The following is an 18,200-nucleotide window of genomic DNA, read 5'->3' as shown; positions in this document are numbered from 1 at the left end:
ATTTTAACCTGTCAGATCTTGTGTTCCAGTGCTCTAAGATCAAGCCATATTTAATATTCATCAGTCTAAATAATGTTGGAGACAACTACTATTCACAGCAACTTCCTCAAACACTGAAACAAGTAGCTGCTCTTGAATATTGTAATACCATTTTGTTATCTATTTCAGCAACAGAGAGAGTTCATTATTGAACAAATTAGCTTCCAAGTCACTGATGCTGAGCCATAAATAATTGGAATCAGCAGAACTGTTCCCAAGCATTTTACTGCTGTGCTATTGCATATATAAGATAAGTGCTTGGAATAGGTAAAAGTAGTATATTTCAAGAAACTTTTCCTCTCTATATAAATGTTTTTATAGGATTTATTGAAAGCTATATAACATCAGGTTGATCCTGTAAATGAAGCTGTTGGAGACAACTTTCTTTAGTATCTCAAAGACTTCTAATGGCAATGTGTTTTATGAAGCTGCTAGCTCTGCAAACAATACTCTTTTGACTTAACAGCATAAAGATGCTGTAGGTAGTGTCAATTCATACTTGTACAATGTTATCTGGCAGATAATTGAAAATTATAACATTCCAGAATAAGGTGAAGAGTTTTCTTCTAATTAAAAATAAATAATAAAAGAATAAAAGCCTTAAACAAAAATTGTACCTTTTGCAGAACCACAAATATATAGGGTGAACAGTATCTTGCCTCCATGGATGAAACTAGCTCCAGATAGAACAATACAAAGCAGTGGCTTATGCATTTGAGCAACTGCTATGTTTTCTCTGGTAAAGTAAAGACTCCAGTATCCTAGTAAATCCACAGATGATATTCTGATCCAGAAGCTTGTACAGAACGAAGGCCAATGCAAATTCATCTGGAACTGCTGCCCCAACTAAGGAATAGGTTATAGCCTAGTGGAGCAGCAGCTCCCCTCTCTTCTCAGTTTAGCTAGAGTGCGGGTGAGGATGTAAGAGTGGAGACAATTAGCCACGATTGGGAGAATAACCTTTGGAAGGAAGAAAAAAGCAAAGAAAATATCTAAGTTGTAGCTTTTTTTATTTTGAATCACCTTGAGAAAAAAAAGCTTGTGTGACTATGTGTAATTTCCCATATCAAAATCAAATACACTCATGATAAAATCTAATTATGAAAGTTGCTAAAACTGATCTTCTAAACCAGTTCTATTTTTCCATGATTTGTCTATATACTAAGCTCATTTAACCTCTATCACATTTTCACTACCAAAACAAAACAAAACAAACAACAACAAAAAAAAAAAACAACACTGAATTTTCACAATAAACTAAATTGAAACTTAGATGCTACCTGATGGCTTTAATCCTATTTTCCTTACTTTGCTGGTATTAAATATTAACCATATGCTTTTGGAATTTTACACTGTAATGATTGCCACTTCTAAGAATCCTCCACTGCACATGAGGCTAAAAGGAAGTAGTAAAGACTAGTATTTCCCATACTACATATACAAATTTTCTCAATACGTTCAGCGTTACAGTACTCTCTCCATTCTGGAAACAGAGTACAAGCTGTATGTACCATACAGGCTATGTATCTCAACTCATTCTGTCTATGCAGTGCAAGAATGCATTGACAGTAGGAGGCTATCCATATCTGGAAAACAGTTTATGGAAAATAAACATGTTCTCATCCTTCCCAATGAATGATTTTATTACAAATAGTTGTTAGTATATCCTAGTTATATTTAAAACGTAGTACGCTTTTGAATTGATAACAATTCAGTTACAGTGTTGAAGAGGAAAGGTATAGCCATATGGGATATAGTCATACAGTAGAAGCCAGCAGAAAACGAAATAGGCTTCTTCCATTCACTGTTCTGTTAAACCGTGACTGGAAGACCATTAAATCCACAAGTTCTTCAACTTTCTATCCAACCACATAGATAGTAGGGCACAAACCATTTCTGGCATTGCAAATTAACTCTCAAGATAGGCTTCCATTTTTACTCTTTTACTAACATTTATTGAAGGTGCTGCATATTGAGTATTTTTTTCAGGATAACTAATTTGGTAGCTAGTCAGTCTGGTTTTGCACTTCTATTGGCATTAAATATTTACCTTCTCCTTCTGAAAATTCAACATTTTAATGAACACCTTGAAGCTTTATCTAACTCCCACCATCTTATATCGTTCATGTAGTTTGAAAGTAGTAGGAAAGGCTAGGAAAGACCTCATCACTTAGAAGATTATACTCATATCAGAAAAACTGATGCAGAAAAGGTGTTTTTGTAATAATTAGGTCTCAAGTGACTTTAAAACACACTCAAATTTCCCAAATACCAGAATGACTGATAAAAAAAAAATCTTCCTCCTTTTAGTATTTTTTTTAAATGCATACCATGATTCTTACTTTAAATTAGTTTTCAAATTCGATCATGTCAAAGTAGCCACTATGAAGTAATAGCCATGTCTAGGGATCCTCTTTACTTTCTGAGGTTAATAGCCTGTGGTAGAGTCAGTTTCAGAGAAAGAAGCTTCTGCATTTCCCACGTCAGTTAACCAGGAGGGCATGTGAAGCATACTGACAGAGCAAATCCTGCCCGTCACACAATGTACAGCATTCCTACTGACAAAATGTTACCTCATTGCTAGGTGCTGTTGAACTGCACCTGTTTTTTTTTTCAAATTTTCTCACTGAACCAGAGGGCTAGGGAGTGATTTGAATAGAAACTGCCCAAGAAATAGAACACAGTTCAGTATATGACCTTAAAATATGGTTGAAACTTTCAGAACCCAGTGAAAAACAACAACAAAGAATGAGCAGAACCAGAATCTCAGAATAATATCACAGACACCTAACAGAACTCATCAGTAGCTGAAAATATTGTACGTGGGAAGAGACAAAAAGTAGCCTACAATGGAGAGGGCTCTGCTCTAATTTCTGTTTTCTTGTACTAGGCCAGTAAAACATGTACAAACAAATACACATTCCAGATGGCTAAGGCAAGCACAGTCATTCCTAATGGATTCAAGACATTGTTTAATACCAACTTCACTCTCATGGAAGCGGAGTTATCTCTACAAAACTGCCAAGGTCAGTGAAAGCATAAGTTGCCTGCTATGCGAGTATCATTGCACCATCAGAACAGCCCAGGAGATTCACTCTAGGTAAGTGTCCCCATCCACATTAAGCAACATCCACTGATAAATTGTGCTTGCATAGGCATTAGAAGACCTTAACTAGAGCACAATTACATGGAAATTGAGCAATAATCAGGCATAACTAATTCATAAAAAGTCAACATATACATCATAGTTTTATTTGTTAAATCTTGCCATCTGTTGCATATGTTGTAAGAAGAAAAATCAAAGGAGGAAAGAAGACGATTTTTCCCCTACAGTGATTAAACTCATTTGAATTCTTCCACCTCCTTTCAGATCATAATACACAGAAGTTCCTTGACTAAAGGCCATTTTGCAAGTTTCTAACAGCAAAGAAACAATGAAAAATAAGATTATCATCTGAAATGATGCCAAGCATTTCAAAACAATTTAAAAATTATAAAATGTATCTTTTCTTCTATTTTACTCTTTTTGTTTCCAAACCAGTTTCAAACCATGCCACCTGCTATGTTAAGAAACAAGCAAGTTTTTTATACTGTTTATAAAAGTTAGCAAAATTAGTTTTATATAGTAGCAGAAAAATAACTCTCTAGTGAACAAAAAGAAAGAGAAGTTAATTTCCAAGGCTCTTATATTCAAGAGGACAAAAACAATGTATTTATGGACTTATATATTTCCATTTTCAATTTTTTAAAAAAATCACTGATCAGTAGAACGTGACAGTAGGAAGTCACATTATCATACCTTAACAGTAAGCATGCATAGACAGACATATATCTAAATCTATTTGCGACTTTATTCAAAATGAATTTTCTGAAGATGAGCATTTTGCTATGTTTTTCCTGTCATATTCTGTAGTTTGGAATAATCCTCAAAGACTTCAAAACTCTTAATGGAGCATAAGTATTTACATAACGTGGGTGCATATATGCATATGTGTACACACACAAATACATACACATACACACTTACAAGTAGTTACTTTGAATGCAGGTGGCTACATGTGAAAAACATGCAGGCACACATTACCTTCACATCCTTAAGGCAGATGCCTGGGAAAACCAAGCTGGATGGAGGGAAAAGCACAAGATAAAATATTAACTTTTACATAAAAGCAATGGGTGAGGGATTTAAGCTGAGCATTCTGGATTGAGATGTTGAGGATGTCATGTCTGTCTTTGACTATACCATCTCATTACTTATTAGTAAGTAAAAAGCAAGTAGAATTATAAAGAGCTTACAAACTGACAACAAACATTATTGTACCAATAAGCACTTGAGTGGCATCCTCAACATTTGCAGTTTTGTACCTATTGCACTGGGCCAGATGAGCTGGTAGAGTACATTTTAAGTCTCATAGCCAGGCATCACTAACGGGCAAGCCTATCTGTTATAGAACCAGATTGTATTCTGCCTCTGTTCTTGCTATCTACTTCTCCAGTAACTGATCAGTGTGAGGCTGTAAACAGAACCATCTGCTGGTGTCAGTACTTTCTCCTAACCAGGTAATCGCTTTCTGTGTATTAATTGCTGCTCATTTCTTTCAGATATAGTTTTTGAAAGGGAAAGAGGAGGCTAGAATAGGAAACTCACCAAGATTTGTCTTCCAACTTCCTTTACAGACAGCAAAAGTGTGGTTTAGGCAAGGTAATCTACAATAACAATTCCATTCACAGATCATTAAAACAAACTGCTAAGTGTACAATGTTAAAGTTTTATAGGTCTTGGCTTCACAAGTCAATTAAAGGCAGACTTAATCTTTTCAGCCTTACGTAAGCATGGCCACACAGTAGCCTGAAGGGACTGCTGGCTCCGGTCAATTTTAACAGATTGATTTATAAAGTGTTACAATGCATCTTAACTCCTTAATATGAGTCAGAATGGGATTTTCAGTCATATTAATCCATCTTTATTGATCACCTTTGGTTTCTGAAAGAAAATGGTTTCCTCTAAGAGTATGCAAGGTCTTTATGTAAAAGCACATGCAACATCACCTATGAGGAAAGCTTGGTATTTTTAACACCATCACTTAGCAATAACATAAACAATGTCTTGTATCAAACTTTTCTTATCCAGACTTAAGGAATGCTTGCATGAGACATATTGAAGGTTACACTAACTTCTGTTTTTTCAAGATGTTTGAAACTGATACATTACACTTGTCTATCTAAGAAGATATTAAACTCCAGTAACATTTCCATTACCCAAAAAATGAGTAAGATGACAGTTTTACACTTAAAAATTCTTTGAAAGTCAGTACCTGGTGTAGTCTTAGCCAACAGCTAAGTATACAAAATCTGCACAGCATGATACAGTTAAATCAAGCGGTCCTGACAGCACAAATGGTTGCATGCAATGAACAGTTGTTTACTTCATGCAGCAAAGACAAAACTGAAGAATTCATCCAGTGATAAGATGGCATCTGAGTAAAGGCTCTCAGGCAGAAAAGCATCTAGGTGAACCTATGTTCTGAGCATAGCACGTAAAACCATGAGTGCATCCGTGCTATTTTAGTTATTAATGCTGTTAAAAAAGATAGTTTAAAACTATTTTAGTTATCATCTTCTAATGTCAGAATGTTATCTTTCTAGTAGGCTAGCAATGACAAAATGGAAAAAAGAAAGCTATATTTCAGGAAAAAAATAGTACTTTTTGTTCTAAGAAAACAGAATATTCCTATATTATCCACATCAGGATTAATATATATAAATGTAAGGTATATTTTACATCATAGTATTTTGTTGTACCGGAAAAACTGCTCCTAAAATATATTTTACTAAGAAATACCTTCAAGGCATTGGGTTCCTTGTGGTATAATTCATACATTTCAAAAGAATTGCGTATAGGATGAATGAGGTTCACAATGTCTGCCACTGGCATTGTTTACCTCCAGGTGGAATTAAATTCCCTGAACTCTGAAAAGCAACGTAATGGTAATGTGACATATGTGAAATCAGGTCATTTTATTTTTATATTTTTACAGGTCATTTTACCTGTATTTTGAATAATAGTTCATCAGGAAATTATATGGAAAAAAGCAAACAAACAAACAAACAAACAAAAAAAAACTAAAAAAAAACACTAGAAGTTACTGAATACACAAATTAATCATTTTCTGTGCTAAATAAACATGAATTAATAGCACAGAAAACCTGAAAATTTCACTTCTTTCATGCTTTCCTTTTATATATTGACAGGACCACATTACTAATGTGGTCAGTTTCCCAGTCTCCAAGGATTGAGAAAACATTAATAGCTCTTGCTAGTAATATTTTTGGAATAACAAAGACATATAAACTCACAAGTTCAGAACTGCAAGTTGAAGACTGCATCAAGAATTTACTGCAATCCTCATTTCAGTTTTTAATGAGCAACCTAATTAATGGCAAGATCAATTTCCTTTAGCCCTCACATTCACATTCTGGTAATGAAACACTTGACACAAATTTAGACACTGAAAACAGAATCATAGAACTTAATAGTTTGCTTCTACAAAAATAGGGAAGTGCAGTTCTCAGGGATGGATTCTTCATCCTTCTATGAGACCCACTGCTTAACTCATCCCTACAGAAGATAAGCTGAATACCAGATTAGGGAAAGGGAGGAGATACAACTTTTCAAGTATGACTGGTAGAAGCATGAAAATGGGTGAAAAAAAAAAAAAAGGCAAGGCATGGTTTTCTAAAAAAAGTGTTTAAAATTGTTTCTAGGAGCAAGGGTTGGAAGTTTGAGGGAACAGGGGAGGGGAAACAATTGCCTTGGAAAGAAAAGCTGACAAAATGTTCAACAGTGCAATAAAAGCATCTGAGCCTTTTCACATAGACTAAATAGATCAGATCATAAGAAGCCCTTTATAGTAAAATCAAGTCCTTGCTTCATTCAAGAGTGGGTTGTTGGTTTTTGATTGTTGCTTTTTGTTGTTCCCCCCTTTCCTAAAAAAAAAAGACCAATTTATGTTTTGTTCTTTAATGATGTAAAGAAAAAAAAATGCTGAAATTTAAAATTAATTTGAGTTCAACACATGAAAGTCCTTCATATATTATATGAAATATTTTTACTTATCTCATTATCTAGCGCTAACATGCTAATTAAAAGAAGACGAAGAAAAGAATATAAATCTGTTTATGATTGGCCAACGGAAGTAGAAGTCTTTGTTTTACTGGTTGTAATGCATACAGGGGTGGGTGAGGGATGGGCTGCAAAACCAAGAGGTTCACAACACAGGGCCATTTCCAAGGTTAGCTATGTGCACAGTTAAAATACGGGAGCTGTGGGGGACTTCCTTTGTATTTAAATAAATGAGAATGCTCTTTCCCATGCCTAGTGGAGAGAGATACATGAGACTTCCAGCACAGTGCAAACCTTTCATTCAAACTGCAATCCCCACTTGGGATCTAGTGCTTCAAGAAACTGCTGTATGACACATCTCAGCTCTCCTCAGAGAAACAAGATTGACAAGGGGCGAACAACTTTAGAATAGTATCATCAACTCCAAACCTAGTGTGGTTTGCAGTCATGCAAAGTGTGATCTAGAAAGGGTGCTATGATGTTAGCCATGCCAATACTTCAGAGCTCTCCATATCACAGCTTCAGTCACTCCTCTGAGTGCTCCAGCACTGCATGAACAATCTAAATTCACATCAAAACAACAGCATCAGAGTGCCTCACAGCAGTAGAAAACCAATAGTGCTGCATGACTTATTCTTGAACAGTAATTGCAAAATCATTTTAAAATGAGATCAGAATTGCTGCAGCTATTCTTGAGTTTCTTTGATTCTCTTTATTCAATTCCTGTGGTTACCCAGGAAGCATTAGAGTAACAATACACATATGGAATGAAGTCAGTGAGGTTTTCTTCAGATTGTACCACTGGGGGGGGTGGGGAGGGGATGACACAACCAAATATGCTTAGCAGATGTAGCTGATATAGCGTCACCATATACAGATAAACCTTAAGTCTCAGGGATAAAAATATATATATATCCTTAAGGACTTAGTATGAAAATTATGGCATTACATATCTGTACTACATTTGCACTGTTGCTAAGAATTGACAACTACCAGGATGCATTTGCACAGCCCCAAACACATCTGATGAGACTTTAATCACCATAATCACCACTGGGTGAAAGCTTCTTTTTATTTTTGATTTTTTTTTAAAAGGAGTAGTTCACTGTGAATAAAAAATAAATAAAAAAATAAGCTTATGTACAGACAAAGAATCACTCAGCTATATGGAGAGCACACCAAATATTTACACTGTGTTAAACAATTTCCTTTGGGTGACAGTTGTGGTCAGTGAACTACAATAGCTAATCTGCTATGAAGATTCTTCATGCCCCGCTGGATCACAAGCTTACTAGAGCTAGTCCTCCAGTAGAACTTGATAGAAACAAAAGAGCAACTGCTACCAGGGTAAAAAGGCATTCCTTGACTGTAAAAAACCATGTGTTTTCCTGAGAAACAGTTTCAACTAACTTCAGCTGTATCTGATATTCCATCAGAATGCTACACTAAAGGAGAAACAAGTGAACAAGAGCATAACTAGCAACTTTTTGTGCTACAGTATTTCTTATTTAAGTATCATTTAAGATTATGTTTTATGTTGTTTAGGCATGGTTTGACACAACCATTTAGCAAGAAAAAAAAAAATACGATGCTGCTGCTCTAGAAAAAGTCCTTTAACGGGGGACAGAATGTTCAGACACTAATATCTCCATTAATTTCTCACTGTAAAAGTGACTCCAAAAGCATGAAGTGTCAAAGCTGAGATTATGATCCTCATTTTTTCTGCAGTTTTTCCTCCATCCATGAAAGATTAGAGAAACACAACTTAAAATACTTCAGTACAATACCTACGCTGCCAACAATACAGAGCAAGATTTAATGACAAAATTTTAAAATTAATTTCACAAAAATTTGGTTTAGAGGAAGGATAATCTGATATTACTTCAAGTCACACACACTTGTCACCTTCAGAAATAAATCAAGGCTATGACTTACAATTTCTTTATAATTCTCTTGTTGTATATGAATTTTAGCTATTAATAGCTCTCCCAATAAAAACTTGTAATATGCACTTGGAAAGTAGCACAGAAGATTTTATGAACACTACATTTAATTTCAGCAGACTTCAGATTATTTCCACTTTGCAGTTTTGAAACAACATTTCAGTTAGTCAAGATCTTCTACAGATCTGGAGAGATGCTAACTTGACTACAAGACTCTACTGACACAATTCGTACAAATTCTCTCTGCTCATACATCTGTGATTTCCAGGGAAAACAAAATCATTAGGAAAAACAGGAGAAACAAACCTGGGGCCTAACTTTAAGACCTCTTTGGACTCTCACCTGGCAACAAAGACTAAAGATATAATTTATATTTTTATTATTATTAAATCAAGTATACATTGAAACAAAGAATGGGATCTAGGGCTCCTAAGCAAAACCCACTAATCTTTCTGTCTGAAACAATTATATTAAAAATAAATAAATAAATAATGTGCTAAGAACTATGCAGATAAAACATAAAGGTAGTGTAATTCTTAGTGAACTCCAGTTCACCAAAATGTACAAATAAAATGCATGATTTCCTTCTATTAGTATAATGGCAAGAAACAATTTTTCACATCATTTCTTAAAGATGGTTTGGGCTGTAGCATAGTTGTAATCCTTGCTAGATGACAACTGTAAGTGAGCATTTTTTCTTTTATAGAAATGGCAGCAAAACATCAGTTATATGAATGCCAGCTAAGACTTACAAATCCTTAGGCTAATTTACTCTGACATTATCTTAATTGACTTCACCACAAACAGTGGGGTTTACAGTACAGAACACAGCAAATACTACTTCCAGATTGCTGTCCTATGATCTTTGTTGTTGTTGTTAATGAAGATAATAATAAGCTCCCTGCTTTACAGGAGTATATATTCTCATTTACTTTGTTTCTATTTCTGAAATGATTTGGGGATGAAAAATCTAATTCAAAGTCTAGGGAAGTTCACAAAGTCTCCTTTCTGATCTAATGAATGGCATAATCAACAGTGTCAATATGCAAACTATGAATGCTAATGACAATGGACCTTGATCAGCAAGCTTCACAAGCATGACAAAAGTTTTAGAAATCATTAGTTCCATCAGTGATTTAAGATCAGTGATTTAAGATCAAGTGCATTGTTAAGTGAATTTGATTTGAAGTATTTGTGAACTACTGCATTATGTTTAGGATTTTCTGCATGTTCAACATTACACAACAGGGCACAACAGGTTCCAATCCATCTGCCACTGTGTCAGTTGCATACAGGTCAAAACAGGCACCTTCACTAAACTCAGGTCTTCTTCTGCGATGGTTGGGAAAGTGGAACCCACCATACTGTGCCATGTTATAGTACAGACCAGGAACATCAGCACCAAACTATAAGATACATAAGTTAATGAATCAGCAAATTTTATACAACAGAAGCAGTAACAACTACTTGTTAAAATTTGTTAAGAGTTGTTAGGTCAATTCACTCAGATTTCATTTTAAGAAGTGTAAGTGATAGATTTCACAGGTTTGAATATGTCTTATTTATTTCTGGGAAGACAGATTAAAGCCATCTGTTTCTTGTTGCAGTGTTTATTGTTAAAACTTTTCTTTGTTCTACAACCCTTTTCATATAACACAACTCTTATCCTTTTCAAAACAAAATTGCTACAAAAGGGAAAAATACTTCAAATGCTTTGATACGTGAAAGAAAGCCATAATGATTTTCCTTCACAAAAATTTTCAGTTTGATTTCATTTCAAATCTCAAAACAAAGCCTGATTTGGAAGCCTTGGTGAAATATATTCACTTATTGTTAGTGCTCAGATGCGTTTTGGAAACAAAAACATTTTGTGAACATTGCGTGTAAACTTATATTATTGTAAATAGACAAGTAAATAATTTCTGTTAATGAAATTTAACCTCTATCTCTGGATTTAATTTACTCTTACAGATTTTCATTAAAATATTTTTTCTATTTCCTGTAGTGTAGTTCTTAAAACATAAGACATGCATCATAGCTCTTGCCCTGGTAGAATAAGTCTTTTCTAGAGGTCTTCACACAATTTCTATTAAGATAAGTAAATTAGAAGAACTATCAATCTTTCATTCTTTCATTGCCATGTATTTTTTTTTCCAAGGGAAAAGTTTTATTTATTATAGCATCCCTTCCAAATCAAAATACATACGGAGATTTATCACTTAAAATAAGTGGTATAAGACTTTTTAAAAAGTTTTGTTTTGATTAAAACAAAAAAAAAACAAAAACACAATGATGTGAAAAAACACACACACACACAAAAAAACAACATATTACACCTCCCTAAGCAGGTTTCAAGATCAGAGAACATTTTTTGCTATTTCAGTTGAGCAACATAAACAAAACCAGAGCAGTTTTCCCTAAGCACTTTCTCCTCATAACATGTAAATTAATAAAGCCTAGCTTTTGTGTATTCTCATTTATCTAAATAAGAATTAGTTAATTTATATAGTTATATTATATCCTGATTTGCTAGAAGTGACACACAGACAAAAGTCAGAACAAATTTACTCCACTTAAGCAGCACACGAACACTTCTCAACAAAAACTACTACTCTTCATAGACAGCCTGACACATATGCCTCAATAGCCACATACAGAATGAGCATAAAATAATCAGTCATATTATTGCAAAAGAAAAGAAAGTTCTTACACACTTTTAATACCACGTTACTAATGGAAAATACAACACTATTGTACATCAAGATGTTTATACATATACAATTAGTGTTAATTTTTCTTTTTTTTTTTTCCAGATTGTTTTAGTTTTGTCTTAATAAATTGCCAGATCAAGATATGACAACTTTCATTTATGCACTCATGGAATTACTTGGTATGTGAGGGAGCAGAGAGAACAATACAGAGTCGGAGACTAAGAAGGCTATAACCTTTCTCCTAATACCTGCCATCTCTTTTCTCCTTTTAACAGTGCTGAAAATTTACATTATCCCCAGCTGCTGTTTTGCACTTTGACTTTTTCCTCTAAATACTCCAAAGCCAACAAAAATAAAGTGAGTCATAGCCAAGGACTGTCTCCCTCGGTCTGCATACCTGTAAACCAGGCAACCACAAGATTTGCTGGGTGAGTGAAGTTTGGGAGCTTATACCTCTCTATTCAAATGAAAAATTCACTTTAAGATCAGATTTGGATACTTACAGTCTCAAGCAGCTTCACTGAATCATTACCATAAGACATAATAATTCCACATGAACAAGGACTATTTATCATGTATCATGTTATGAGAAGTATTACTAATTAATATTTTCATTAATTTAAATAATGTAGATAGTGCATAATATAATGTAGATCTGATCACAGTTCGAGTACTCCTAAGCATTAAATATATATACAAAATAATTCATAATTTGTAACTCTTAAGGACAGATAAAAAGGGAAACTTCTCACCCCAGTTAGTTGGTCAACAGCAGCAGTTATTTCTGCTTTGAAACAATGCATACATATATATATATGAATATATAAAGTCAGAACTTATGTTTCATGGTTCAGAAGTAATTCACATTCTAAAACCAGATAGAAATTGACTTATCTGAAGAAATCTCAAGTAGGTAGTGTGAAGTACAAGTTTAAAAACAACCAAGAACTCATGTACATCCATCTATTTATAAGTATATATTTAAAATACTTTTTGCTGTGCTAAGTAAATCAAGGGGGCGAAAAAAAGTCATGGTCTAACCTTTCTCTGAATCTGAAACACTTCCAAATGGGTGCTCTGAGAAGCGATGGCAATCTCATTTCCCACTTGTAGAATACAAAACATGGATTGGAGGGGGGGTGAGGGGAGAGGTGTCCTATATGACACACCACAGTGACATTTTTAAATTAGAAGAGCATTTCATTTTTAACTGCCCCACCCTTCATTATAATGAAGCAGCAAAGAGATTTAAAAGTCCATCCAAGAACTGTTAGGCTATGCCAGATGAAGACACAAGCTACTTTTCTTTCTTCTGGTGTACACAAATAAAATGAGGTCCTAGTACTGTGAAACAGTATTCTCATTCTAAATGGAGCATAGTACTCCCAATTCCCATTGACTTCAAGTGCTCATGTTAAGTATTATTTGTTGCACTGAAACATTTTTCAGTCTCAGGAGGTTTAAGCTCCACTTGCATGAATAATATCCATTTTCCCATGCAACTCATAGATTCAGGGAAAACTGTTCTTCATGCAAATTAGGTTATACCATGAATAGAATTAACCTAAAACAAAGGTATAAGAAAAAAAGACATAGAAAGCTTCCCTTCCATCTACATTTCAAGTATGGGGGTGGAGAAAATAGTCTGCTCTCTGTGTGGATTGCAGATCATTTGGCTACTGTAAAGAACTCAATGGAAACTGTAGATATTGCTGTTGTATCCTGTAGGTGCTCAAACTATTATTTCCCTTTTTATTTCAAATAAGTGACAAAATAAACCTACTGTAAAACATCCTTTGTTAACAGTATCAGTTGTGTTCTTTTTGTCTTTTTTTTTTTTTTTTTTAAACTGTTTTTTTTTGGAAGCAGCAACGTGAAAATACAAAACCAAAACTATCTGGTCTCTGCTGAGAAGTTCTACATTCCCTAAAATTCCCAGTTTATTTCCATACAATTAGATGGATTGAGATTGCACGCAATTGGTATTTCCATGCAATTGGTGGGAATCCAGCTCCCACCCACTACTACAGGAATACATTTCTAAAGTGCAAGTAAACACGCCTGAAAACATAGTCTAACACAGCTGTGATCAACAGTCCCCATACATTTCTCTCACACTAGAGAGAGCACTGGGAGAAAAAACACTTCGCTCATTTTTGGAAATACTTAGGGTATTCAGTGGCAAACAGAGGAAATAAAACTGTCCATAAGAAGGTAAAAATGCTAACATAATCCCCCACAAACCCCCTGACACACCACCTCCACTCTATCAGAAGTAGCTTAGCTTACACAAAGTGAAGAATTAATGACAAATAGATGAAATGTAGAACATGTGGCATACTTGCTTTAACAAGCTCCTTCTTCCTACTGCTTCCAGAGTCTCTGGTAATAACATCCCTCGTAATACACAATTTTTATCCAAGCCTTTTTGCCTACGAAGTAGGACTCATTTTTCTTATGGCTTTGGAATGACCTATTCTGCAAGGTGTCTCATTCATCTCATTTTACTCACCTCACATAGCTCTGTATCTATCCATGATATCTAATTAGGGCTAGATTCTACTGGCAGAAGAGGGTGAGGGAGAATTAAGAACGATACCCTGCAAGAAGTCTATGACAAACTGCAATCCAGCATTACTTTCTTAATTCTTTTCATCTGTTTCCAATGCAGATGTGCCCAAATTGGCACATGAAACTCAATTAAGAAACCAGGAAACATGCCTGCCTCCAATTAAAACAGAGAGGGAAGAGCATACCTCACATAACTTCTTAACCAGGTCCCACCTTCCCACCCAGTACTAAAGAACGGAAAGCCTTTTCAAAAAAAAAAAAAAAAAAAAAAGCAAAAGAAGTGTTTTCCAAAAGTGAAATGACATGTTGAATCATAGAGTATCAGTTTAAAATGACACTGTCTTTCAACAAAATATTTCTTCTATTCTGCTGCTGATTAATTTCTTATGCAGAATATTTGTCAATGTATCTTTATGCATGCACTGGTATATAATGTAGTAATTGAGCTCAATAATGGAAAACTGTCACTTTACTTGACTTACTGTTCCATTAACATGGCCCGCTTCATGGTTGAAAAGTTACTTTAAGATATGCTTGAACCACAAAGTATTTTTCAGACGCTTCCTCTCTGCTCCCAAGGGTTCCTTCTTTACTTGCACATTTCCATACAGAAAATATTACAGAAACTAATACAGATAGAATGGATATGCCTGTATTTTCTCCTCACTGCCATGACCAGGGTGATTTCTCAAATCTTCATAACTTCTTATCATTAAAATAAAATAACACCTTATTGACCTAAACAGACATTTACAAATACACACAGTGATGATGCAAAGACATCCCTTATCCATCAAAATACAGCTTGGCAGGGATGTCATTTAACAGTAATTCATGGCCACTTTTCAAATGTGTAACTACCAGATTCACATACAGACTGTATGCAACAGATCCTGACCTCTGCTGAAAATTTCATTTTTAAACTTTCTCTTGGAATAAATATAGCTTACTCACCATCACTGAAATATTCAGTAGTAGTTCTCAAGACAGGCTTCAAGTGACCTATATTAGATGCAGTTTGGATTGAAGCTCATTATAAATGAATTATTGACTACAATACAGGTGGATGCATTTATCTTGTCTTTCCCCTTCACTGAGTTATATCAATACACATTTGTATGCTTTAGGCTTCAGGTTTAAGACATTTTTTGAGAAATGGATAGTATCAAGACAGAAGCACTACCTGTGCTATCAGACAGGAAGTTATTTTCTGAATTGCTGCAGGTTTCATCAGTGGGTAGGAACTGTGCTGGATCAGACAGAATATTATTTGGATTATATAACCCTTTCAGCTAATATCACAATTCAGATATTTGGGATCTCTTTTTCATGACATGAAAGCCCAAGGTCTTCATGTATTTGCACAAACCATTGCAATCAAACAAACAAAAAACTCCTCATGTGTATTGGATAGCTACCAGTGCAAAAGTTTCCCCAATTTGCATGTTTTTACTACAGTAATTGTGCATACAAAAACAACACACTGACCTTGGGCCTCAATCGCATGAAATTCAAACTGCTTTGCTGCTTTTCCAGCAATAAATAAACAGAAAGGCTCTATTTAAAAAACAAAAACAAAAAAAAAGTTTATTATCTTAGGAAATAAAACCAGTTATTAACCGGGAGCAAATCCTTTTATTGACAATCTGCAATAATTTCATTATTTATTTTGCTCATTGACTTTCTAAAAATGGCAGGGAATTTCAAAGAGTTATTCAAGCTGATGACAGAAGCAGCACGTTATACGAGTACAATATCTGCCATATTCTAGCTGTAGACTCTGAGGGATTCAAGGCTAAATAAAAGTGATACAGAATAGCTGAATCTAATTTGGGGGGGAGAGAGGGGGGTGCAGGGATGCAAGGGGGAGAAGGATGACTTTGAAAGAAAAGACTCATGAGAAGATAGAAAAAAAAGCATTAATGCTTTTAATCACTGGTTTATGTAAGCAGGCACAACAGAAGGTAACTGGACAGATCTGGAGGCAAAAGCTCTGCCAGGTTGTGGAGACAAAATTAGAAAAACTAAGCCAGTTTATTCGTCGAGAATTACTGCAGTTTAAAGCCAAGGCAGTAAAAAAGGTCATAGATAACATAGCAGTGTCAGACCCTGAGAGAGGGAAAGAGATTTATTTTCCTCCCCAAAAATAAGATTTGGGTCTTAATATCTAGAAACTCAAGCACCTCCATCATATATATAGCAATGAACTAAGACCAGTGTAAACACTTACTATTTGGACTTTTTCCCTCAAGCTGATCACATGCAAGGCTCAGTTGCTAGAAATATAGCACAGTGTTACTTGTATATCTGAAATGAATCCTGATTGAATGCACTATATTCAGGGAACTATATTCAGGAACAGCAAAAAATAGATTTTTACTAGTAGACAATAGGGGAAGAAAATACCTAACAATTTTTATGACGGATGTTGATATAGAATTAAAGCTCCTTAGACTGATCTTTTTTAATAAGACTATGCTCTTTTTTTCTTTTTTTTTTTTTTTTTTTTCCTAATAAGCTGTTAGGCAAATCATTCTTTCTTTTTGAGCTTCTACTACCATTTTCCCAAAAATTCTTTGTTGACATTTTATACCTTGATTGCCTGCCCCCCCAAAAACTGTTGTAAACATAATGAACTGTAACAGGCAAGCCCACATCTCTGATCATTTAGATGGCTAATGCAATGGAGCCTGCTGCCAGACTTACAAAATGAACCAATAATTTGCCCTGTTAAGCTAGAATGTCAAGTTAATAGAAGATGAAGCAAGAAGCTAAATAAGAATACTGCTCATGTTGAACACTGTTTACATACTGAATTTGAAGGCAGCAATGAAAAATAAAGGAAAGGGTAATAAAAGAATATGACCCTAGAGATGAAAAATATCTCACATATTAGCACCAGGAATGCAATGTTTATATAAAATACACCTACATGTGTATTTCATACAAAATGGAATCTCAAGTGCATGTGGACATGATCACAGGTGTAATTTATGAACAGTTTATTCACATTAATTTATTTTATCAGATGCAAATGTTTCTTAGTAAAGAAAAATACACCTAAAGGGTGTAAGAAATACAAATCCATCCAAGAACTCAGAAAACCCACTTCTCACAAACTATTTTGGATTTAAGTTCTGAAAAAGCTATCTACTTTTGCTGTTTTCAAATATCTTTATTTTGTTTGTTTGTTTGTTTCATTCTGTTTTAAAGTAAGCCAGCTAAGAGCTGGGTCAATGGTCATCAGCTTCAATTCGAGTAGAAGTAAGACCCACATTCAATCAGCTTAAAAAAAAAAAAAAAGTTCAAGTTTTTAAACTTACAAGTGGTGCTCAACCTACAGAAATAAAAGAAAGACAATAAAAAAGACTAATTTCCTCACTTTACAAGTGCAGAAGACAAATACAAGTGGCATCCACTGGTTCCCAAAAGCAGAAGGATTGCTTTTGATTAGCGTCTCTAACACCATTATTCAGTCAAAGGGAAAAAGGAAGTAGGCACAGCTGAAACAATTGCGCTGAAAACACCACTGTCTTGCTTCAAGAGGATTTCCTGGAAAAGGTAAATAGCACTTGTTTTTTTGCTAGCACAGGTTTTTGCTTTCATCACGTTTAAGCCCGTAACATTTCTGACCTACTCCTGGGCTGTATAAAGCATCTATAAGTACTAATATCATTCCAATGGAACTAAAAGTTGGTTATTTTTGTAGTTATTTTTTTTTTTTACTGTCTTCCTGATCATAACAGATCATATATATATATATATATTTAAAAGGAAAGCAGATGGAAAGGGTAAGGTTTTGAAAAACTTACA

General features: G+C 34.6%; 1 protein-coding gene across 5 annotated transcripts in view; it reads right to left on the bottom strand.

The window, feature by feature from the left end:
* The window catches only part of PCDH7 (protocadherin 7), a 284,006-nt gene that overhangs the window by 78,783 nt on the left and 187,023 nt on the right, over positions 1–18,200 (bottom strand). The window contains exon 3 of one of the 5 annotated variants that reach the window (XM_068680076.1): positions 4,124–4,160. The exons of the other annotated variants lie outside the window; for them this stretch is intronic. Coding sequence (XP_068536177.1) covers positions 4,126–4,160 — 35 coding nt within the window. The 3' untranslated portion in view covers positions 4,124–4,125. The remainder of the gene's footprint in view (positions 1–4,123; positions 4,161–18,200) is intronic. 5 annotated transcript variants of the gene reach the window in all.

This window comes from Anas acuta, chromosome 4, assembly GCF_963932015.1.
Source record: "Anas acuta chromosome 4, bAnaAcu1.1, whole genome shotgun sequence".
Lineage (NCBI taxonomy): Eukaryota > Metazoa > Chordata > Aves > Anseriformes > Anatidae > Anas > Anas acuta.
The sequence above is the reverse complement of the archived record's forward strand: the minus strand, read 5'-3'. Positions and strand labels throughout refer to the sequence as shown.